This window comes from Talaromyces rugulosus, chromosome IV (assembly GCF_013368755.1).
Source record: "Talaromyces rugulosus chromosome IV, complete sequence".
NCBI lineage: Eukaryota > Fungi > Ascomycota > Eurotiomycetes > Eurotiales > Trichocomaceae > Talaromyces > Talaromyces rugulosus.
The window spans coordinates 3740259-3760720 of NC_049564.1; the positions used below are offsets into that span (position 1 = coordinate 3740259).

General features: G+C 50.1%; 5 protein-coding genes across 5 annotated transcripts; 4 read left to right on the forward strand and 1 right to left on the reverse strand.

Annotated features, from left to right (window-relative positions):
• Window positions 1–43: 43 nt before the first annotated feature.
• Window positions 44–2407, forward strand: TRUGW13939_08014 (uncharacterized protein; the record flags this gene model as incomplete). The annotated part of the gene is made up of 5 exons (XM_035491150.1): window positions 44–143; window positions 204–303; window positions 359–1861; window positions 1979–2062; window positions 2143–2407. The coding sequence occupies 5 exons, from the start codon at window positions 44–46 to the stop codon at window positions 2405–2407; spliced, it is 2052 nt and encodes a 683-aa protein (XP_035347043.1).
• Window positions 2408–3376: 969 nt separating this feature from the next.
• TRUGW13939_08015 (uncharacterized protein) lies at window positions 3377–8486 on the forward strand (the record flags this gene model as incomplete). The annotated part of the gene is made up of 11 exons (XM_035491151.1): window positions 3377–3627; window positions 3677–3716; window positions 3774–4095; window positions 4150–5394; window positions 5652–5751; window positions 5916–6046; window positions 6117–6149; window positions 6222–6368; window positions 6429–6562; window positions 6627–7152; window positions 7204–8486. 11 exons carry the CDS (start codon window positions 3377–3379, stop codon window positions 8484–8486), a joined length of 4212 nt encoding a protein of 1403 aa, XP_035347044.1.
• A 1670-nt stretch (window positions 8487–10156) lies between these two features.
• Window positions 10157–15362, forward strand: TRUGW13939_08016 (uncharacterized protein; the record flags this gene model as incomplete). The annotated part of the gene is made up of 4 exons (XM_035491152.1): window positions 10157–10711; window positions 10772–11221; window positions 11282–15110; window positions 15169–15362. The coding sequence occupies 4 exons, from the start codon at window positions 10157–10159 to the stop codon at window positions 15360–15362; spliced, it is 5028 nt and encodes a 1675-aa protein (XP_035347045.1).
• Window positions 15363–16359: 997 nt separating this feature from the next.
• Window positions 16360–18433, forward strand: TRUGW13939_08017 (uncharacterized protein; the record flags this gene model as incomplete). Its single annotated transcript, XM_035491153.1, has 2 exons — window positions 16360–16744; window positions 16803–18433. The coding sequence occupies 2 exons, from the start codon at window positions 16360–16362 to the stop codon at window positions 18431–18433; spliced, it is 2016 nt and encodes a 671-aa protein (XP_035347046.1).
• Window positions 18434–19085: 652 nt separating this feature from the next.
• Window positions 19086–20204, reverse strand: TRUGW13939_08018 (uncharacterized protein; the record flags this gene model as incomplete). Its single annotated transcript, XM_035491154.1, has 2 exons — window positions 19086–19900; window positions 19964–20204. The coding sequence occupies 2 exons, from the start codon at window positions 20202–20204 to the stop codon at window positions 19086–19088; spliced, it is 1056 nt and encodes a 351-aa protein (XP_035347047.1).
• Window positions 20205–20462: the final 258 nt, after the last annotated feature.

A 20462-nucleotide genomic window follows, 5' to 3' on the forward strand; every position in this document is an offset into this window, starting at 1 on the left:
CCTCTTCTCTGTACAGGATATGTACCCTCACCACGCTGCCGTCATGGCGCCACCTCAAAAGCCAGAGACATTTATGTTGTCAAGTGAAGCCCAGCAAAGCCTCCCGCAGGATGCCCAAGTTGCGCTTCAACAGGTCGATAACCGTACGTTGAAAACGCCGATTGTTTTGCTGAAAGCACCGTGAAAACTAACTTCTCTTGCAGTGAAATATTTCTTAATCTCAGCGCCTGTCGACTGGAGCCCCGATCAGCTCATCCGGCGCTTTCTGCTGCCGACCGGCGACTACATTTCTTGCGTGCTCTGGTGAGCATCCTCCCCCGATTTGGACATGTACAAACAACAGTCTAACCTGCTACAGGAGCAACCTCTTCCATATCTCTGGTACCGATATCGTTCGGTGCTTGTCCTTTCGCTTCCAAGCGTTTGGTCGCCCCGTCAAGAACCCGAAGAAATTCGAAGAAGGAATCTTCTCTGACCTGCGCAACCTCAAATCCGGCACCGATGCCTCGCTCGAAGAACCCAAGAGCCCGTTTCTGGATTTCCTGTACAAAAACAACTGCATCCGGACCCAGAAAAAGCAAAAGGTTTTCTACTGGTATAGCGTCCCCCACGACCGCCTGTTCCTGGACGCGCTGGAGCGCGATTTGAAGAGAGAAAAGATGGGCCAGGAGGCGACTACAATGGCTGTTGCCGAGCCTGCTCGGTCCTTTGAATTCGACTCGTCCCAGTCGCTCTATGAGCAGCTCACCAAGGCGCAACAAGCCAACTCTTCATCTTTTCCTGCACACGCAAGTACGACATATGGTCAGCCCACCTCTCCCGTCGTTCGGACCGTTGACGCTATGCCTCCTCCCCAGATGGCCCCGTCAGTGATGACAATGCTTCCCGAGGACTCGGCGAACCAAGTCATGTACGCTCCAGTCACGATGCCGATGAAGCGCGAGAACGAGTACGTCCCGATTCAGTATGACCGAAGCGGCAGCATCCCCATTTCTCGAATCCACCAGCGACACACCTCGATGCCTGCCTACATGGAATACTCGCCCGCGCCTTCTTTTGTTTCCTCGCAGTACGAAGACTACAGCAACCGCGGTCTGTCTTTTGAGCCCATTACGCCTCCACAGCATGCCGTCCCTCTCGGCACTGAGCCCGCTTACATTGCCAACGAAGAGACCGGTCTCTACACTGCCATTCCCGACATCGGATCGCACTCGTTCAACCCCATGATGCAGCTGCCGCCTTCTAACCTATCGGGCCAGCTGGGCGCCACTTCCCGCCACCTATCAGGCAACGTTTTTTCCGTGATTGAAGGCTCTCCAACTTACAAGCAGCGCCGACGACGATCCTCGATCACCCCCGGCATCGCCAATGCCATCGCAGCCGCTGGCCAGGCGTCAGGCGCCCAGACCCAGCCAACAACCTACGCGACCTACAAGCCCAGCGATTTGAGACGCTCGGTTTCAAACTCGGTCGGCCCCGTCACCGAGGCAGACGAGTCTACTCGCCAATCTCCTGCTGGGGGTGTAGCCAACGGAATCCCGTCGAGCGTTGCCTCTCATCAAAAGGACCTGCTGCACGAAATATCACGCACCGGCACCCCCTTGCCTAGCCTGGAGGAAGGTGTAGAGCAGACATTCCCGCTCATGCACCAGCACGACGAGCTAGCCCATCTCGCCAATACCAATGGGATTGAGGCCTCGGTTTCACACAGCGCCATGGGTCGCATTGAGCGCCCTGGTGGACCTGTGCGCCGAGCCCGAAGTGCCACCATGATGGAGCTAGGGCCATACCCGCAAAAGTCTCACTCGTGCCCAATCCCATCTTGTGGTCGCCTCTTCAAGAGGTTAGAGCATTTAAAACGGTAAGCATTCTTTTCCCCCTGGTTGTTTCTATTTATGGACGTTGTACCCTGGTGCCATTTTTATTGGCTGGGCCATCTTCTTGTTACCGCCGAAGCTAACGCAACTCGGGCGGCTAGGCACGTGAGGACCCATACTCAGGAGCGACCATACCCTTGCCCGTACTGCAACAAGGCCTTTTCGCGCTCCGACAACCTTGCTCAGTTAGTTGCACCTGTCCCACCTTTTTTTTTGTTTTTTTTTTTTTTTGTTCTTCTCTGTTCTAATTTTATACTGCCTTTAGACACCGGCGCACCCATGAAACCCAGCAGGACGGTCAGAATGGCCACCAGCCACTGAGCGACGACGACCTGGATTCCGAGGAGAAAGAGTTTGGCTCTCTTGAAAATGATTCGCCAGACTCGGATGCCAACCAGTTTGTTCATCCCAGTGTTGTCAACATGCCCTCGGTGGCACCAATGTCCACCGCTATCACGATGCAGAACTCTATGCCAAACATGCTTGCTCCGCATATGATAGCTTCGCAGTATCTGCAGCAGCATATTTGAAACAATGCTCAAGTTTAGCTGTCCTCCTATATATCATCGTTGACTCTGCAAACCGCATCGAAAGTTGCACCAAGTTGGTGCAACCACCTACACCTTGCTTCTGTCGGGAGTGTAAAACAATACCTACACTCACCGTGCCCTACTCTGAAGCGTTGCCCTTAACTAAGTTATTATCGCCGTCGACTCGGTTATGTCTTGTCACGCATACATGAATTTTCTTTCCTTTCTTTCTTTGTTATTTGCGGCCTTTACCTCTTGAGAGGGGATATTTTGCTCAGCTACGATACTCCGATTTGCTGCTTGGTCGGTTTCAATCAGCACCTGCGATTTTCATATAACATTGTTCAAAGTCATTTATATGTTATTTGTTTTATTGCTTCCCTTTTGCTCTATTCTGGCAGGGTCATGGAAGGTCCGGAACCTCTATCCTGAACATAGCTGGGCCGGGAATTGTATGACAGGGAAGAAGTGTTTTGTGTATACGGGTGTGAATGTGGATGGATTTCCAGTCTCGTTTGTTGTGGTCAGCTTTGCGAAGCGAAGTTTACAATATATAGATTTTTCATTACTGAAGTTAATAAAAGCAAGATGCAAACATGGACTTTTTTTTCTTCTTAATAATAGAGTGTTTGTATCTAGTATGATTGGCTGCCTGACTCAGCCTGAGGCTAGATATCACGTGGTGATAAGTGATTGGTGGATACCACATGTGACGTCGGAGTATTCCTTGCAGGAAAGGCAGCGTTACATGCATCACCCTATCCTTGTCATCATTAAAATTATCGAAGCTGTGAAGTATCGTGAAAAACATTCACTTTTGGCTTAATCAACTGGCCAAGATTATCCTTCCGCCAGAGAACGAAGCCAGGAATGACAGACAGCTTTAACCAGAGGTTAATCTTATCTGCGATACACGCCCTCCAAAACCAGAAACAACTCGATCCGAATCCGGATTAGTTGGCTAGCTCAATGCCGAATAATAATGATAATCATGATGAAAATAACGAGACCGACGAGCAGTCGCGGCTTGTGTCGCCTGTGAAACAGAGTGATGAGTTTGAGCCGCTAGAGAGAGACGGTGGTGGAGATACGTCTGCTTCGGCATCTCCGCACAACTATCACCATCACCATCACCACGAACATGAACATGGACATGAGACTGTGGATCAATCATCGAAAAGCACGTTGTATCTCATTTTGTTAACTTTGAGTATTGGCGGGTGAGTTTCTTCTCAACTATGCTCATGGGTTACAAACTTACAAATGTAGATTGCAAGTTGTGTGGTCGGTTGAGCTTTCTAATGGATCGGTACGTATTTGAACTGCCAGGTGTATAGAGTCATGAGTCTTACCACGTTTTCAACAGCCATATCTACTCTCACTCGGAATGAGCAAGGCCCTGCTCGCCTTTGTCTGGGTTGCCGGCCCCCTGACGGGAGCCCTCGTGCAGCCGTATGTCGGTATCCGAAGTGACAATTGTCGAATTTCGTGGGGCCGACGGAAACCCTTTATGATTTTTGGGGGCCTGTCTACTATTGTGTCCTTGTTGTTGTTGGCATGGATCCGCGAGATCACTGCTGGTTTTCTTGGGATCTTTGGTGTCGCCGAAAAATCGCAGGGCGTGCACATTACCACGCTGGTGTTTGCGACGATTTTGATGTATTGTTTGGATTTTGCTATTAATACAGGTATGTTGTGTTGTTTCGGGAGCAAAAATGGATGTGTATCTGACTGTGTTCTAGTCCAAGCTGGCATTAGAGCTTTTATTGTCGACTACGCCCCGGCGCATCAGCAGGAAACAGCAAATGCGTGGGCGAGTCGACTGACGGGTATCGGTAACATTATAGGATATGTCCTCGGCTATATGGATTTGCCAAAGACGTTTCCGTTCCTGGGAAACACCCAGTTCAAGGTTCTTTGCGTTATCTCGACGTCCTCCCTGGCCATCACACTGTTGATTAGCTGCCTCTACATCAAAGAGCGGGACCCACGCCTAGACGCGCCATCGTTGTCTGGTAATCCGGGCCTGATTGCCTTTTTCAAACAGGTTATCAAATCTGCTCGCCTTCTACCACCGCAGATCCGGAAAGTGTGTGAGGTGCAGCTTGCGGCGTGGGTTGGATGGTTCCCGTTCTTGTTCTACTCGACAACATATATCGGCCAGTTATATGTTAATCCGATCTTCGAGGAGAATCCTGATTTACCTGAAACTGAGATTGACAGGGCGTGGGAGGATGCGACGAGGATTGGCACGTTTGCGCTTCTCATTAATGCGATTATCACACTTGCGTCGAATATCATCTTGCCGGCATTGACCGTTCCGTCGTATGGACGAGTCCAGGGTCTGTCATACGAACCTCATAGGAGAAGAGATTCGTCCTCGAGCTTACGAGAAGACGGTACAACATCAGAGCCACTTTTAGAAGGCCATGCAATCATCACCACAAGCACCGCCGACGACGAGAAACCGGGCATCATGACAAAAATCCGCATCCCGGGCCTCACGCTGCGTCGCACTTGGCTGCTATCACATTTACTCTTTGCGCTGTGCATGCTGAGCACGTTTTTTATTACTTCCACGCAAGTAGCCACTGCGGTCCTGGCGATTGTTGGTATTTCCTGGGCCGTCACGCTCTGGGCGCCTTTTGCTCTTATCTCAGCCGAAGTTGCGCAGAGCGCCGCCGCGCGACAGTTGTCCAGGACACAACGCCACCACCATCACGAAGACGAAGGGGAAGATGATATTGAGTCTGCACCCAAAACTGAGGCCGAAAGGCCAGCTGATGAAGCCGGCATCGTGCTCGGTCTTCACAATGTCGCCATCTCCCTTCCGCAGATTTTTTCGACGCTTGTGAGCAGTCTGATTTTCAATGCGTTGCAGAAACCGCGCGGCGAGCCCTGGGATGATAGTGTGGGCTGGGTGATGCGGTTTGGGGGTGCGGCTGCTTTGGTCGCGGCGTATTTGACGAAGACGCTTGAAGAGAAGGGTTCTTCACGGTCGTAGTTTAGTCATGTTTATAGTCATGTTTATAGTCATAGTCAGAGTCTTGGTTGTATTGGATTATGCGTGTATTGTCAATACGGAGTTGGTTTTACGATTCGGGTTGCGTGGACATGACATTTATTAGCAATTTGCAGCACGCAAAGTGCATGGATATTGGATATATCACTTTATGAAAGAATCGTCATTCTATCTGCTCCTACTACTGCTATACTACGTATAGAGTACTTAATTTGGTCTAAGGTCGTCGCAAGGGTGTTACAGTTAAGGCCCCACTCTGTTCCCCACCACCCAATCAAATCACAGTGAAACGCGGCTGCAACTTCGGCGCAGGCAAGGCCAGGTAGCAGCAGCTGCAGCAAGCAAACGTCCGTCCACTACGAACGATACCCTCATTGCATTACGATCACGGCGCCGAGTTTTCTCTTTTATAATCTCTTGGGGATTATGTGCGCTATTTCTCTAGATTGCGAGCGTCTCTTAGTCGCGGAGATTGTTTGATAGCAGAAAGAAAAACGCGGTTTTATACCTTTACCCCCTCGTGTTGCCAAAGGCTATTTCACCACCGAAAGAAACGCGCGAAAGAAAATTAACCATGGTGTCTAAGCTCGCTCTTGATATGGTGGGCGATCTGATGCGTATGTTTAATATCTTTTGTGTGCTATTACTGGTTTTGCTTCCATTACTGACTTGACTGGTTTTCAATAGGCAGGGCAACGGACGACTCTGACCCTGAAGATGGTATGTTGTTTTCGCCTACTACTTCATAACGAATATCAAAACGTTTTCGAAACTTTTCGCTGATGATATCAGTCCCTGAACCCGAAACGAAGGAGTTTTTCAGCTCGTGGGCTCTGTTCATTCTGATCATGCTCTTGATCTCTGCCCTGTTCACTAGTTATATCCTCCAACAGAGGAAAATCCAAGCTGTGCATGAAACAGTGCTGTCTATCTTTGGTGGTGAGTTCTAGACGAGTTCTGGGAGAGAAGAAAATCGAGAGAGGATTCTGATGATGATAGGAATGTTTGTCGGTCTGATTATTCGATTAAGTCCGACGTCGCCGATTCAGGATAGCGTTACGTTTGATTACCAGTTCTTTTTCAATTTGCTGCTTCCGCCGATTATTCTTGCTTCGGGTTATGAGCTGCACCAGGTAAGTTTGACGACTGCTCTTTTTTGATTTTGTTTTGGCTTGCTGACACAAAACGCTGGACTAGGCCAACTTTTTCCGCAACATCGGCACGATTCTCACTTTCGCTTTCGCCGGTACTTTTATCTCTGCGATCGTCCTCGGTCTTATTTTGTATTTGTGGACGCGTATCCCCCTCGATGGTCTGAATATATCTCTCGTCGAAGCTATTTCCGTCGGCGCGACGCTCTCTGCCACCGACCCCGTTACAATCCTCGCGATTTTCAACCTGTACAAGGTCGAGCCCAAACTATATACCATTATCTTTGGAGAATCGATTCTTAATGATGCTGTCGCCATTGTGTTATTCGATACCGCCCAGAAATACGCCGAAAATGATGCCGCCAAGCTTTCCGTGCTCAACCTGTTTGAGGCTATCGGCCTCTTCTTGCTGGTGTTTTTTGGTAGTATGGTGGTTGGTATTATCATTGGCATTGCGACGGCGCTGGGTCTGAAGTATACGCATGTGCGTCGGCAACCGAAGATTGAGAGTTGTCTTATTGTCTTGATTGCGTATGCGGCATACTTCTTTTCCAATGGAGTGTATCTTTCTGGTGAGTTCAGCTTCCCAAAAAAAAGGGAGGAAGATTAACTAACAGGAACAGGCATTGTGTCGCTGCTGTTTTGCGGAATTACATTGAAGCATTATGCGTATTACAACATGTCGCGACGGACTCAACTCACGACCAAATATTTGTTTCAAGTCATGTCGCAACTGAGCGAAAACTTTATCTTTATTTACCTGGGTCTCGACCTCTTCGTGGAGACCAACCTTCAGTTCAAGCCGCTCTTTATCATCGTCGCAGTTCTTGGCATCTGCTTTGCGCGATATCTGTCGGTATTTCCCCTGTCCAAGGCGATCAATTGGTTCATTCGGTACCGGGCACGACGCCGCGGCAAGGATGTAGCCGACGAGCTGCCGTTTTCATACCAGGCCATGTTGTTCTGGGCGGGGCTTCGTGGAGCTGTCGGGGTTGCGCTGGCAGCTGGTATTTCCGGTGTTAATGGGCCGGCGCTGCGAGCAACGGTGCTCGTTGTGGTCGTGTTGACGGTCATCATCTTTGGCGGCACCACCGCGCGCATGCTGGATATAATGGGGATCCGCACGGGAGTCGTGGAAGAAGTTGAATCGGACGACGAGTTCGACATTGAAGTCACCCATGGAGGCACCTACTACAAGCGATCCAACAACAGCGGACTCGGCTACACACCGCGCCGCGGCGACCTTACGATTCCACTGGATAATGTCAATGACCGTCCCGGTCTAGAGCCCACCGACAGCTATTCCAGCGGCAACAATCGCCGTCCCAGCCCTCCTCCGTCTCGCTCGCGGAGCACTCCGCGCAAGGGAAATCTGTTCAACCCGAAAGATCGTGATCCCCGTCGCGACCCGTCATCGACTCAAAACCTGTTGGGAGTCGCGGCAGCTGGACACGCCAACCGAAGCGAGAGCGACATTGGCAGCGACGAAGACATTGCCAATCACCATTCTCACCAGCAACAACAGCACGGACGCACGCAGTCGGGCATGACAGTCGACCATCTCGACGAGTTTGGGCTTGAAGTCGACCCGGTCTCGGACGACTACGACGACGACGACTTGCCACCAGCAGTCCCTTCGACATCCCGACTGCGCCGCTCGCCGTCTCAACCAAACAACAACGTGCCCTCCTCCTCGTCGCTCAGTGTGTCACCTGCTGGTCGCGCGACTGCCGTCGATCCTCCCGCTCACCGCGAACCTATCAGTGCTAGAAACGCCCTGCGCGAGTTGTTTTCGGGCGGTCCGACAGGCGACCATGCGGATTGGTTCCGCCAGCTAGATGAGGACTATATCAAGCCGACGCTTCTGCTTGACCAGTCGAATCACAAGGGCCCTGGGGCCGTGTAATATTATGTCGATGATTCTTTCTTTCTTCTTTTTTAGTTGCCTTGCAATTGGAATGAGTGGATCTCATTATATTCTGTGTAAAGATTTTTTTTTTTTTTTTTTTGAAACCGTGTACCCTGAATTTTTTCCGCGAGCGAATTGTTTTGTTTTGTTTGATTTGGGGGTTATGTTTGATGGGTGCATTGGGGTTCGGTGTTGCTATTATCGATTGTATTATGAGTAGTATATCAATAGACATCCATCTATTATTATATCATTTATATCATCATATGAGCAAGCGATGTAGGCAGAGTGGGGCGTGGCGGGGTCTGATTCGTCGGTTTAAAATAGGCCATTATATAACTCGTACGTTATGATAGATATACTACTACTAACTTATATTCTACGTACTAGAGAGAAAACCGAAATTCCGAAACTTGTGTGTGTGTGTGTGTGTGTGTGTGAGATGAACTTGTTTACCTGCGGCAGATGCTGTTTGTTGCAGAATAAGAATGAAACACGACAAACGCAGTTGGTTTACATGGTTGATTGTGTGGGACCGGGTATTAAATTGGTATGTATGATGTATCGTAAAAAGAGGATCGACGATAGCGGGAGTCCGGGTACAGAGATGAAACTGATTTAGCGCGATGCGATGCGTGGCGGGAAACGAGGGTACGGTACGAGGTTGTAACATGGGGGATATAGGAGTGCTGGATATCTGTTATTAATGGCATATTAATGGCATATTAATGGCTGGCTAAATATTAATTAATAAACTGATAAACATAGACATATATAATATATATATATGTGTATGTATGCATGTCAACTGGTATGTATGTATTTGAATCAATTCTGTAAACCCGGTAATACCGTTACATACGCATCGCCAGTTAATGCCGCGACAAACTCCAACGCCCGGAAAGGGAGTCTTCTCTTTGGCCTTGTTTCTTGCATTAAGGGGGAAAAAGCAGAAGACGAAAAAGAGAGAGAGCGAGAGAGAGAGAAAACTCCACCCAGGCTGAGCAACAAACACTGTCAGCTCCAGCTCTTCCGCGCCACGTCTTCTTTTCCTCTTTCTTTTCCCTGCTTTCTCCATCACCGATAGATACGTGATAACGTCAAGACTTTTAATTATTTATCTGCTTCATTTTTACAGTGTTTAAATATCTCTCTCAAAGACATATCGCAGAAAACAGAAATACCACGCCTGCGGAACCGGCAGAAATCACCGCCGCAGCTTGGCTGACTACTGACGCGCGCGCAAACATCTCTCGCTGGGCCACGACGGACGGCGCTGGGGGGGGAGAAGCAACACCCTCCGATTCCCAATCGGCGAGGACCATCAACCTTTTTCTCTCTTCCATCAACCCACCCAACCTTCCATTCCTCCTCTCCATCCTCCCCCTCTCTCTCTCCTTTGTGCATCGTCCTTTTGATCAGGCATATTATTCCATCCACTTCCCCAAAACACTTTTTGATGCTGCAGATTGGGGCAAAAAAATAACCACCACGGGCCTTTGTTAACAACACGCTGACTGGCAGACTTTTTTCCCCTTCCCACACACAGAATCCATGGCTCGCATCTATCGTCCTCGATAATTGTCCATAACACGCATCGCCCTTTCGAGCGCATCGTTCCATTCCTTTTCCACTCGAGAGATAGCTAGCTACTAGCAGCAGCCATCATGTCGGGGGCTCCACCATACGGACTGCGGTCTCCTTCATCGCAGCAGACAAGCAGCACCACCAACTACAACCCATATTCGCCCCCGCCCAAGAACAACCACCCTTACTACGCCAACAACAACACCAACAACAACAACGGCGACCAGTACCAACCACATCCCCCCGAGACTCCCCAGCCCTACGCCGCCTCGTCATATAGCCAGAGTCCGCGTTTTAATAGCCATGCTTCCTCGCCGCATGCTCCCAACACCCTTCCTCCCTTGAACGGTGCTGCTTCTCATTCGGACGCTCCTCCTCCTCCTCCATCCTATCCTTCCGCCCCCGGTGCTCCTAATTTCCAATTGCCGCGAGTTTCCTCATCACCACACCCCATGGCCGATACTCGCCCTTCGTCCTACGGGCCATCATCGCATTCGCACCCGCCGCCGCCTCCTCGCCCAGATAGCAGCCATCTGCTGTCTCCGAAAAAGGAGCCCGACACATCCTTTCGAGGAAACAGTTCGGTGTATTCTTCCCATTCGCCAGTCATGCGGCCTCCTTCGCCCAAGGAATCGGTAAGTTTCAATTCTGCAATTTTTGAGCCTCAAGGCGTCCTCGTCTAACCAGCTGGATAGAAACCCGCTCGGGCGGCAGACCCCATGTCCTTCGCCAGCATCCTCTCCGAACCTACCGAAGAGTCAGCGCCACGACGAGCTTCTCCACCGCCGCCGCCATCACAGTCTGCCAGGCCTGAGCTAGCCCCGGCAACTCCCCTTCCGCAATTGGAGAAGAGGCCAAGCCTAGAAAAGCAGCGGCCAATAGTCGACCGTGACGGCGACGTTTATATGCCGCTGGGACGCGACATTAGAGAGAAGGAAGTGCCTGTCGCAGTATCGCCCGTGCCCAGACCACCACGTCTGACCGAGAAAGACATGGAAGTGATCCAAAACTATGTTGCGGAAATCGACAGGGCCGAAAAGAGCGATGTTGAAGATGGCGGCTTTGAAGCCGATTTCCACCTTTTCATTGCGAAGAGCAAGAAGCGGGCAGTGGATGCCGATGTGGTGGAATCCCAGAAGCGCAAGGTAATTGCCATCCACGCAGAAAAAAGAGGAAGAAAAAAAAAAACTAATTGTTACTGATAGCGTCGTCGCAACCACTTTCTCAATAAGTTGAGCGAGAATTTCGCAGCTGGTGCTGAAGCTGGCTCAGAGCGGTTCCGACTTGCCAACGAATCCGAAGCTATCGCGGAAGTCCACCGGAAAGAAATCCAGGACGAAAAGGAGCGAAAGAAGGATATGCAGCGAAAGCGCCGCCGCGAGAACACCGTCCGCCTGGAAACAGCCAAGAAGCTCGAGGCGGAGCGCAAGGCCAACCGTGCCGCAGAACCTGCCGAAAGAGACAAATTCTTGCGCGAGGCAGAAAAAGCCCAGAAGAAAATCAAGGGAGTCAAGAGGGCTCTTGAGAGAGGCAACCAGCCCGAGGAAATCAGTGAAGTCACGCCTCTGGCGCCTAACATGGAGGGTGGTACTACCAGTTCGTTTCACATCGGCAAAGGAGGCTCGGCATCTGCCAAGAGGAAAGCTGCTCGCGCTGCTCAGTCTTCGCGTCCGAAGAAATCAAAGGAGAAGAAGCAAAGCGAAAAGGATGCCGCCGAAGCCGCGCATTTGGCAATGGAGCGAGAAGAGCTGATTGCAATCGCGCCCAAGGAAGACCCTCGGAAAGATCTCTTGAAGAAAGAAGCCAAGGGTGCCCGCTCCAAGGAAACTACTCCAATTCCTGGGAATGCTTTCGAGACAAAGGGCTACAATCAGATATACGAGCAGATCTGGCGCGATATTGCAAGAAAGGACATCCCCAAGGTTTACCGTACCAAGACTGTTTCACTTACAACTCGACAAGAAAATCTTCGCAAAACTGCACAGCTTGCCAGCAAGCAGTCTCGCAAATGGCAGGAACGCACCAACAAGAGCATGAAGGATACGCAGGCCCGGGCTAAACGTACTATGCGTGAAATGATGTCTTTCTGGAAGCGCAACGAGCGTGAGGAACGAGACCTGCGTCGTATGGCAGAGAAACAGGAGCTCGAGATGGCCAAGAAGGCCGAAGCTGACCGCGAAGCCAATCGTCAGAAGCGGAAGCTCAACTTCCTTATCTCTCAGACCGAGCTTTACTCTCACTTTATCGGTCGTAAGATCAAGACGGACGAAGCCGAAGGCAAAACTGCCGATGCATCTGTTGCACCAACTGGAGAGACAGTGCGGCCGGGCAAACCAGGGGCTCATACCGTCGGCCTTCCTGACAGTGTCGCGGACACAGATGCGAAGGTAACCGCCTTTGAGGATCTGGACTTTGATGCAGAGGACGAGACTGAGCTGCGCAAAGCGGCCATGGCCAACGCTCAAAACGCTGTCGAGGAAGCTCAAGCCCGTGCCCGTGCCTTTAACAACCAAGATGACCCGATGGCAGCCATGGATGAAGGGGAGATGAATTTCCAGAACCCGACCAGTTTGGGCGACATTGAAATCTCACAGCCAAATATGCTTACGGCTCAACTAAAGGAGTACCAACTCAAGGGTCTGAACTGGTTGGTCAACCTTTACGAGCAGGGTATCAACGGTATCCTGGCAGATGAAATGGGTCTTGGAAAGACGGTTCAGTCCATCTCTGTCATGGCATACCTCGCTGAGATCCACAACATCTGGGGCCCATTCTTGGTCATTGCCCCTGCATCCACGCTGCACAACTGGCAGCAGGAAATTGCCAGGTTTGTGCCTAATATCAAAGTACTTCCGTACTGGGGCTCTGCAAAGGACCGCAAAATTCTGCGCAAATTTTGGGATCGCAAGCATCTGACGTACACCAAGGAGTCGGAGTTTCACGTTTTGGTCACGTCTTATCAACTCGTCGTCTTGGATGCTCAATACTTCCAGAAGATTAAATGGCAGTACATGATTCTCGATGAAGCTCAGGCTATCAAGTCGTCGCAAAGTTCACGGTGGAAAAATCTTCTCGGATTCCACTGCCGCAATCGACTGTTGTTGACCGGTACCCCGATCCAAAACAATATGCAAGAGCTGTGGGCGCTTCTGCACTTTATCATGCCTACTTTGTTTGACTCTCACGACGAGTTTAGCGAATGGTTCTCGAAGGATATCGAGTCCCATGCTCAGAGCAACACCAAACTCAACGAGGATCAACTGCGACGTCTCCACATGATCCTCAAACCGTTTATGCTGCGTCGTGTGAAAAAGCATGTGCAGCAGGAATTGGGCGACAAGGTCGAAAAGGATGTTTTCTGTGATCTTACTTACCGTCAACGGGCCTATTATAGCAATCTCAGGAACCGCGTCAGCATCATTGATCTTATCGAAAAGGCAGCGGTGGGCGACGAGGCGGACAGCGCTACATTGATGAACCTAGTCATGCAATTTCGAAAGGTCTGCAACCATCCTGACCTGTTTGAGCGCGCTGAGACGCGATCTCCGTACGGCATGGTGCATTTTGCGGAGACTGGGTCCTTCCTTCGCGAAGGCCCGAGCGTGGATGTTCGGTATTCGACGCGCAATATTATTGAATACGACCTGCCACGTCTCTTGTGTAGCGATGCCGGGCGCCTTGATATCGCGGGACCGAACAACGACAAGATCGGCTTCCAGAACAAGTATCTTTCGCACCTGATGAACATTTGGGCGCCAGAGAATATCAAACAAAGTCTCAGCGAAGACAAGACCTTTGCGTTCCTTCGGTTTGTTGATGCTTCCCCCGGAGAGGCGTATGAAGCTTCCCACATTGGGCTTTTCGAGCGTGCTCTCCGTCGGCGCGAGGTGCCGAATCGCCTTGCCAGTATAAACGTGGTTTATGAGAAGAGTGAGGGAGACGACCCGAACCTTGTCCTTTCACATTCTCTGTTTAACGTGGCGGAACGAGATGATAAAAGAGCTCTATATGCGTCGACCAATGAAGGGTATATGCAAGACTTGTTGAATGTATCTCGAACGGCCTTTAAGAATGAAGGCCTCGGGTCAATCGAGCCTGCAGCTCACCCTGTGGCTTCTGCGCCACCAATTGCTATATCATGCTCTGGTCAGATGGCGCTACGGGAATCGCGAGAAATTTTGTTCAATGTCGCAGCTCGCCAGGCGCTGTTTGCCCCCCACAGCCGGCAACTGGATGAGCAAATTGTTGAAAAGAAGCTAGATCCCACACCTTACTCGCGCCCAGCGATGTTGCCTGAGCCGATTTCGTCCAAGGGCCGTTATACCAAGATTGAAATACCGTCCATGGGACGGTTCGTGACCGACTCTGGAAAACTGGCCAAGTTGGACGAGCTTCTTCGCGAGCTGAAGAATGGTGGGCACCGTGTGCTCTTGTACTTCCAGATGACTCGCATGATCGATCTGATGGAAGAATACCTGACGTATCGCAACTATAAATACTGCCGGCTCGACGGAAGCACCAAACTGGAAGACCGTCGTGATACTGTTGCTGATTTCCAGAGTCGCTCCGACATCTTTGTGTTCTTGCTTTCGACCCGTGCTGGTGGTCTGGGTATTAACCTTACGGCAGCCGACACGGTGATTTTCTACGACTCGGATTGGAATCCCACGATTGATTCCCAGGCCATGGACCGAGCACATCGTCTCGGTCAAACGCGACAGGTCACCGTTTACCGTCTTATCACGCGCGGCACCATCGAGGAGCGGATTCGCAAGCGTGCTCTACAGAAAGAAGAGGTGCAGCGTGTTGTTATTTCTGGCGGCGCGGCCGGTGGAGTCGACTTCAACACTCGCCATCGCGAGAACCGCACCAAGGACATTGCCATGTGGCTCGCCGACGACGACCAGGCCGAGTTGTTGGAGCAAAAAGAGCGCGAAGCAGCGGAACGAGGGGACGACCTCGCTGCAAAGAAGGCAAAGAAGGCCCAGCCTAAGAAGAAGAAAGATCTTACGCTGGACGATATGTATCATGAAGGTGAGTTCTTATACTTTGCAACACCACACAAAAAAAGCATACTAATAAGTTACAATAGGCGAAGGTCACTTTGACGATGCCAGTGCGAAGCCATCTGGGACCGCCACCCCAGTCGAACCCCCTGCTGCGATCCCCTCGCCCACTCAGGCGAAAAAGCGTGGCCGTGGCCCTGGTAAAGGCACATCCAAACGGGCCAAGACGACCAAAGAGCGTCTACGACTGATTGACGGGGACCACGAGGGAGAAGAGTGAAGGGATTAATAATTATTTTCTTCCTTCCTCATTGCCATTTTTGCATTTTAACTTACCTTTATATTTCCATGGCGCATACGATGCTTTTTTTTGGTGTGTGATACAAATGACAGGAGAAGCATAGATTTCTCGGGCTTGCAGTATTGCAGCAGTTTGATAATTGGTGGAGGTTAGACTTGGAGTTTTTTGTCGTTTCTATCTGTTGCAGTATTCTGTACTCTTCTACTTTTTTTCCTTTCTTTTTCCTCCTACATTTTTGTGTTTCTTCGTGTTTACTTTTCTGGGCTCATGTGTTTTCCCAAAAAGAGACTTGTTTTGGACTGCTCTGCTCGGCATCTGTGGATGAGGTTATGTTTGAGGATCCCGGCTCGCTTGTATCATTAGTTTTAAGTCGCATGTGTGTTATTATTGTGAGAGCCCAATATAATAATAATGTTGGCTCCTTTTATTTTTGGACTCTCTTTGTCTTCGTATTGATTAATCGTAGTCAACGGAGTATTGTGACTCAGCTGACTATAGCACGGGCGTGATTGGCCGAGCAGCCTTCCGATCGGCAACTGTTCCGCGACCTCGGTTTCGGCCCTCTCGGAATCCCCCTCAGTATGCGGAAAACCGGTTTGCCACTTGAGTTTTCACTTGAGAGTTTTGATCGATTTGCCCAGACAAGGTCATAGCAAGCAATTGCATTAGCCGTAGTGAGTAATTGGCTGTTAGTACTGCCAGAATCGGCGTTTGGGCCTGGTAGCGTATATGCCTGGCACCGACAGCCGGCCAAAAAAAGGCTAATGGGCGCCCCACCCGGGGGAATACGCTTAATACGCAGTGTGACCAACTTCCTTCGTCCAGTCTTTTCTGTGTCTTTCTTTCTCTCTTCACACCCCCCCGGACTCGCTCGCTGAAATCACCACGGTGGTCTGACACATAAATAGGGTGATATTCTTCTTCGAGAGAGATCTATATCCCTAGGATATACACAAAAAAAAAAGAAATTGCAACCATGGAGTCCCTCCTCAACCAGTCCCGCGCCATGTGCCCATTCCTGAAGCACACCTCCCCCGCCGCTCTGCGCTCAATGTCCATGACAGCAACAGCAGCAGCAGTACGCCCCAGCGCTGCTGGGCCTCGCGGAGGCACCATGTCGAATCTGCAGGTAATTGCGCGCCGCTGCCCCGTCATGAGCAAGGCGCTTGCCGTGCAGAGTTCCCGCCTGGCCTCGTCGAAGCGCTTCACTGCTGCGTTGAGCGCTGCTCCGGACTTTAAGAATCTGGGCAAGGTTGGCGGTGGAAGCGGCGGCGGTCGCTGCCCAATGTCTGCTTCTCTGCATACTACTGCGGGCAATGGTGCTAGTGTGGAGGTTGGTGCGTATGAGAAGAATGACAAGCGTGAGTTATTTGATATTCCCCTTTTCTTTCTCTGTGAGAAGTCACTGACAGGTTTCAGTTCGTCCCAACCTGCCGGCAAAATCAGTACGGAATGCGACCACCAGCAGCCAGCTTGATCCTCTTTTCTCCGGTCCTCGTCCCGACGCCCCCGCAGCGTCCACCTTTGACTATGAGACTTTCTACAAGAACGAGCTGGACAAAAAACACAAAGACAAGTCGTACCGTTACTTTAACAACATCAACCGTCTCGCCAAGGAGTTCCCATGCGCTCATATGGCTGCCCCGGAGGAAAAAGTGGCAGTGTGGTGCTCCAACGACTACCTCGGCATGGGCCGGAATCGCCAGGTCTTGGAGCAAATGCACGAGACGCTTGAAGACTATGGTGCCGGTGCTGGAGGCACCCGCAATATTTCCGGGCATAACAAGCATGCCGTTCAGCTAGAAAAGACGCTGGCCAAATTGCATAGCAAGGAGTCGGCGTTGGTGTTTACTTCGTGCTATGTGGCCAACGACGCCACCCTGGCAACCCTCGGGAGCAAATTGCCGGATTGTGTGATTCTCTCGGATAGTTTGAATCACGCTTCTATGATTCAGGGAATCAGGCATTCTGGAGCCAAAAAGATGGTGTTTAAACATAATGATCTCGCCGATCTCGAAGAAAAGCTGGCTTCCTTGCCGCCTCACGTTCCAAAGATCATTGCATTTGAATCTGTGTACAGCATGTGCGGCTCTATCGCGCCGATTGAGAAGATTTGTGATCTGGCCGATAAATACGGTGCGCTTACTTTCTTGGATGAAGTGCATGCTGTGGGCATGTACGGCCCACACGGTGCTGGCGTGGCCGAGCATCTCGACTACGATGTGTATGCTTCTCAGGATACCAGCAGCCCACAAAGCACCAAGGGAACCGTGATGGATCGAATCGACATCATCACTGGAACTCTGGGCAAAGCTTATGGATGTGTAGGCGGATATATCGCCGGCTCGGCCAAGATGGTCGACACAATCCGATCCCTGGCTCCCGGGTTCATCTTCACGACCTCATTGCCTCCCGCTGTCATGGCTGGTGCAAGCACAGCAATTGAGTATCAATCCGAGTACCAGCGCGACCGCGTTCTGCAGCAGCTGCACACCATGGCTGTCAAGGACGCATTCAAGGACATGAACATCCCCGTCATCCCCAACCCGTCACACATTGTGCCACTTCTGGTCGGCGACGCAGAACTCGCCAAAAAGGCATCGGACATGCTGCTCGAAGAGCACGGCATCTACGTCCAGGCCATCAACTACCCAACCGTGCCCCGCGGCGAAGAGCGTCTACGCATCACCCCGACTCCCGGCCACGTCAAATTCTACCGTGACCGTCTCGTGCAAGCCGTCGACAGTGTCTGGAACAAACTCGGCCTGAAGCGCACTAGCGAGTGGAAAGCCCAAGGTGGATTCGTGGGTGTCGGTGTCGACGGCGCCGAGGCTGAGAATCAGCCGATTTGGCAGTCTTCGCAGCTTGGAAGGGGTGAAAACGAATCTGTTGAGGATGCTGTCGGTCGTGAGTTTCAGCAACTGGCTCGCGAGGAACAGCAGCAGCAGCAGCAGCAGCAGAAATTACAAGCTGTTCAGCGCATGCAGACTGGTGGTCACCACACCGCTGCTGCGCCGGCTTTGGGAACTCCCATCGGAGTTACCGCATAAACCAGTGTTTGCTTTTATTATTTTCGCTCTGAAAATAACCAAAAAAAAAACAATACTTGGTATATTTCTGTCTGCACACAACACCTCACACTCGTTTTCCCAATATTGGCCTGCTATTGTCGATACTTTTTCGTTCTTCGATTCTTTCCAGCATCGCTGCGGAAATGTCCTTTTCATAGAGGGTTTCAACGGGTTGATGCTGATCTTTGAGTATAGTTTTTATATAACTACTACATAAGCCTTTCAATTGTATACGCCGTCGACCCCAAGTAGGGTTGCGTTGAACATGCATATATTTCTTCTTGTAGAATGAGTAGCTGATACATGTAATACCTGTTTCGGAAGAGTTTACCTTTTACGTCATTGGCTAATTATGTAAGATGCGTCAACCTTGTAAGAGCATACTAAACATTTGAAAAATATATGTAATAGTCACATTGTTGTTCTCACATCATTTACATGTATGATTGCAATCGATGACTATTAACACGCCTTGAAGGTCATAAAATTTCCAACAAATAAATACCACCCAATATAATGCCATATAAAAAAAGACCCAACAAACTACAGAGCTAACCACCATATCAACAAAAGCAAGGAAGGATATGTCCAGCATATCCTCCCATTTCTATCTCGCCTTGGCTCAAATCATCTAACCTCCAAGACTATGTCTATACCACTCAAATTTGAATCCAATGTCCTTGGGCTCACCTGAGCAAAGTAGGTCGACAAGTCCACGTTTCTCCAGGTCTTGGCAGAATTCCTTTTTTGAAGGAAATCCCTCGAATCCGTCTCCAGAGGGGTCTTCTATCTCTGTCTTTTCTTCCCTGTTGTTTTCTTCCGTGCTATTTCCCTCTCCGTTGCTTCCGGTGCAGGGTTCTTCATCCAAAAGCGCTTTTGTATCCGCGGCCAAACCTGAAATTGTGGCATATTTGTTATGCCAGCATTTGTAGATGATATCGTCAATTCGTGAATTCCCATTCAATGTCGGAAACTCCATGTTAATTAGCAAATCCACTGCCTTGGGACCATGTTCACGAGGGTCCTCAGTCAGACATCGGTCTCCATAAACCTCAAACCCATAATTTATATAGTAGTATATGGAACCAAGGGCAAACTGCTCTGTCCGAGGACCCAAAGAGCCAGAAGTCCCACGTGCTCCTTCCTCCGCTTCCGTTTCATTGAGCAATCTACCATACGGAGGTGTGCATGCTTCGTGGTATGATCCAAAATTTGCCGTACAATCAAAGTCAGAAAGCTTTAATCGGTCGCGATCAATAAGGATATTATCAGGTCGTAGATCGCCGTGAGCAAGACCCAGCGATTCCAAGAACGCAATAGCCTGAGCGAGGTCGTTCATCCATTCTTTTCGTAAAGGCAGAGGTTCAAGTTTTTCTACTTTTGTAACAATCATGGTTTTACGGTCCATTATATGATTGCCTTGCATTCTTTGATTGAGCGTTTTATCTATTAAAAAAAAGAGAGAAAAAAAAGAGTTAGACAAATTTAAACATGATTAGCGGGTCGTACCTCTCATATACTCAAGGAAGATACCCTTCTCGGAAACATGAATACATTGCACAATAAACGGGCAAGGTGGACTTTCCGAGAATATTTGATGTATCTCGAGCTCTTTTCTGAATTGGTCTCCCTCAAATTCCCCAGATCTTGGGGCCTTGACCACGATGCGAGGGTGGACCTCGTAAGTGAAGGAGATCCCTCCCCAACAGATCCAGTGCACGTTTGGGAATTTCTGGCGCTGAATATCCATGATGGCAAGTTCTATGTGAGAGATACTCTAAGGAGTATAAATAGAAGCAAGTTTGTCGTGTTTTCAGAGGGAGACGTGCAAAGAGGGGAGGCGAGGCTGAAGCAAGTACCACGGTGAGTTCTGATTGGTCCAAGCAACTACTTTTTGTCTCTACCACGTGATGTGTCCAATCAGCATTTGTCTAGATGTTCACTAGTACACATGATTGGCCCGTTGTTGTTATTTTCTCCACCCTGGAAAATGCTGCAGCACAGTAAT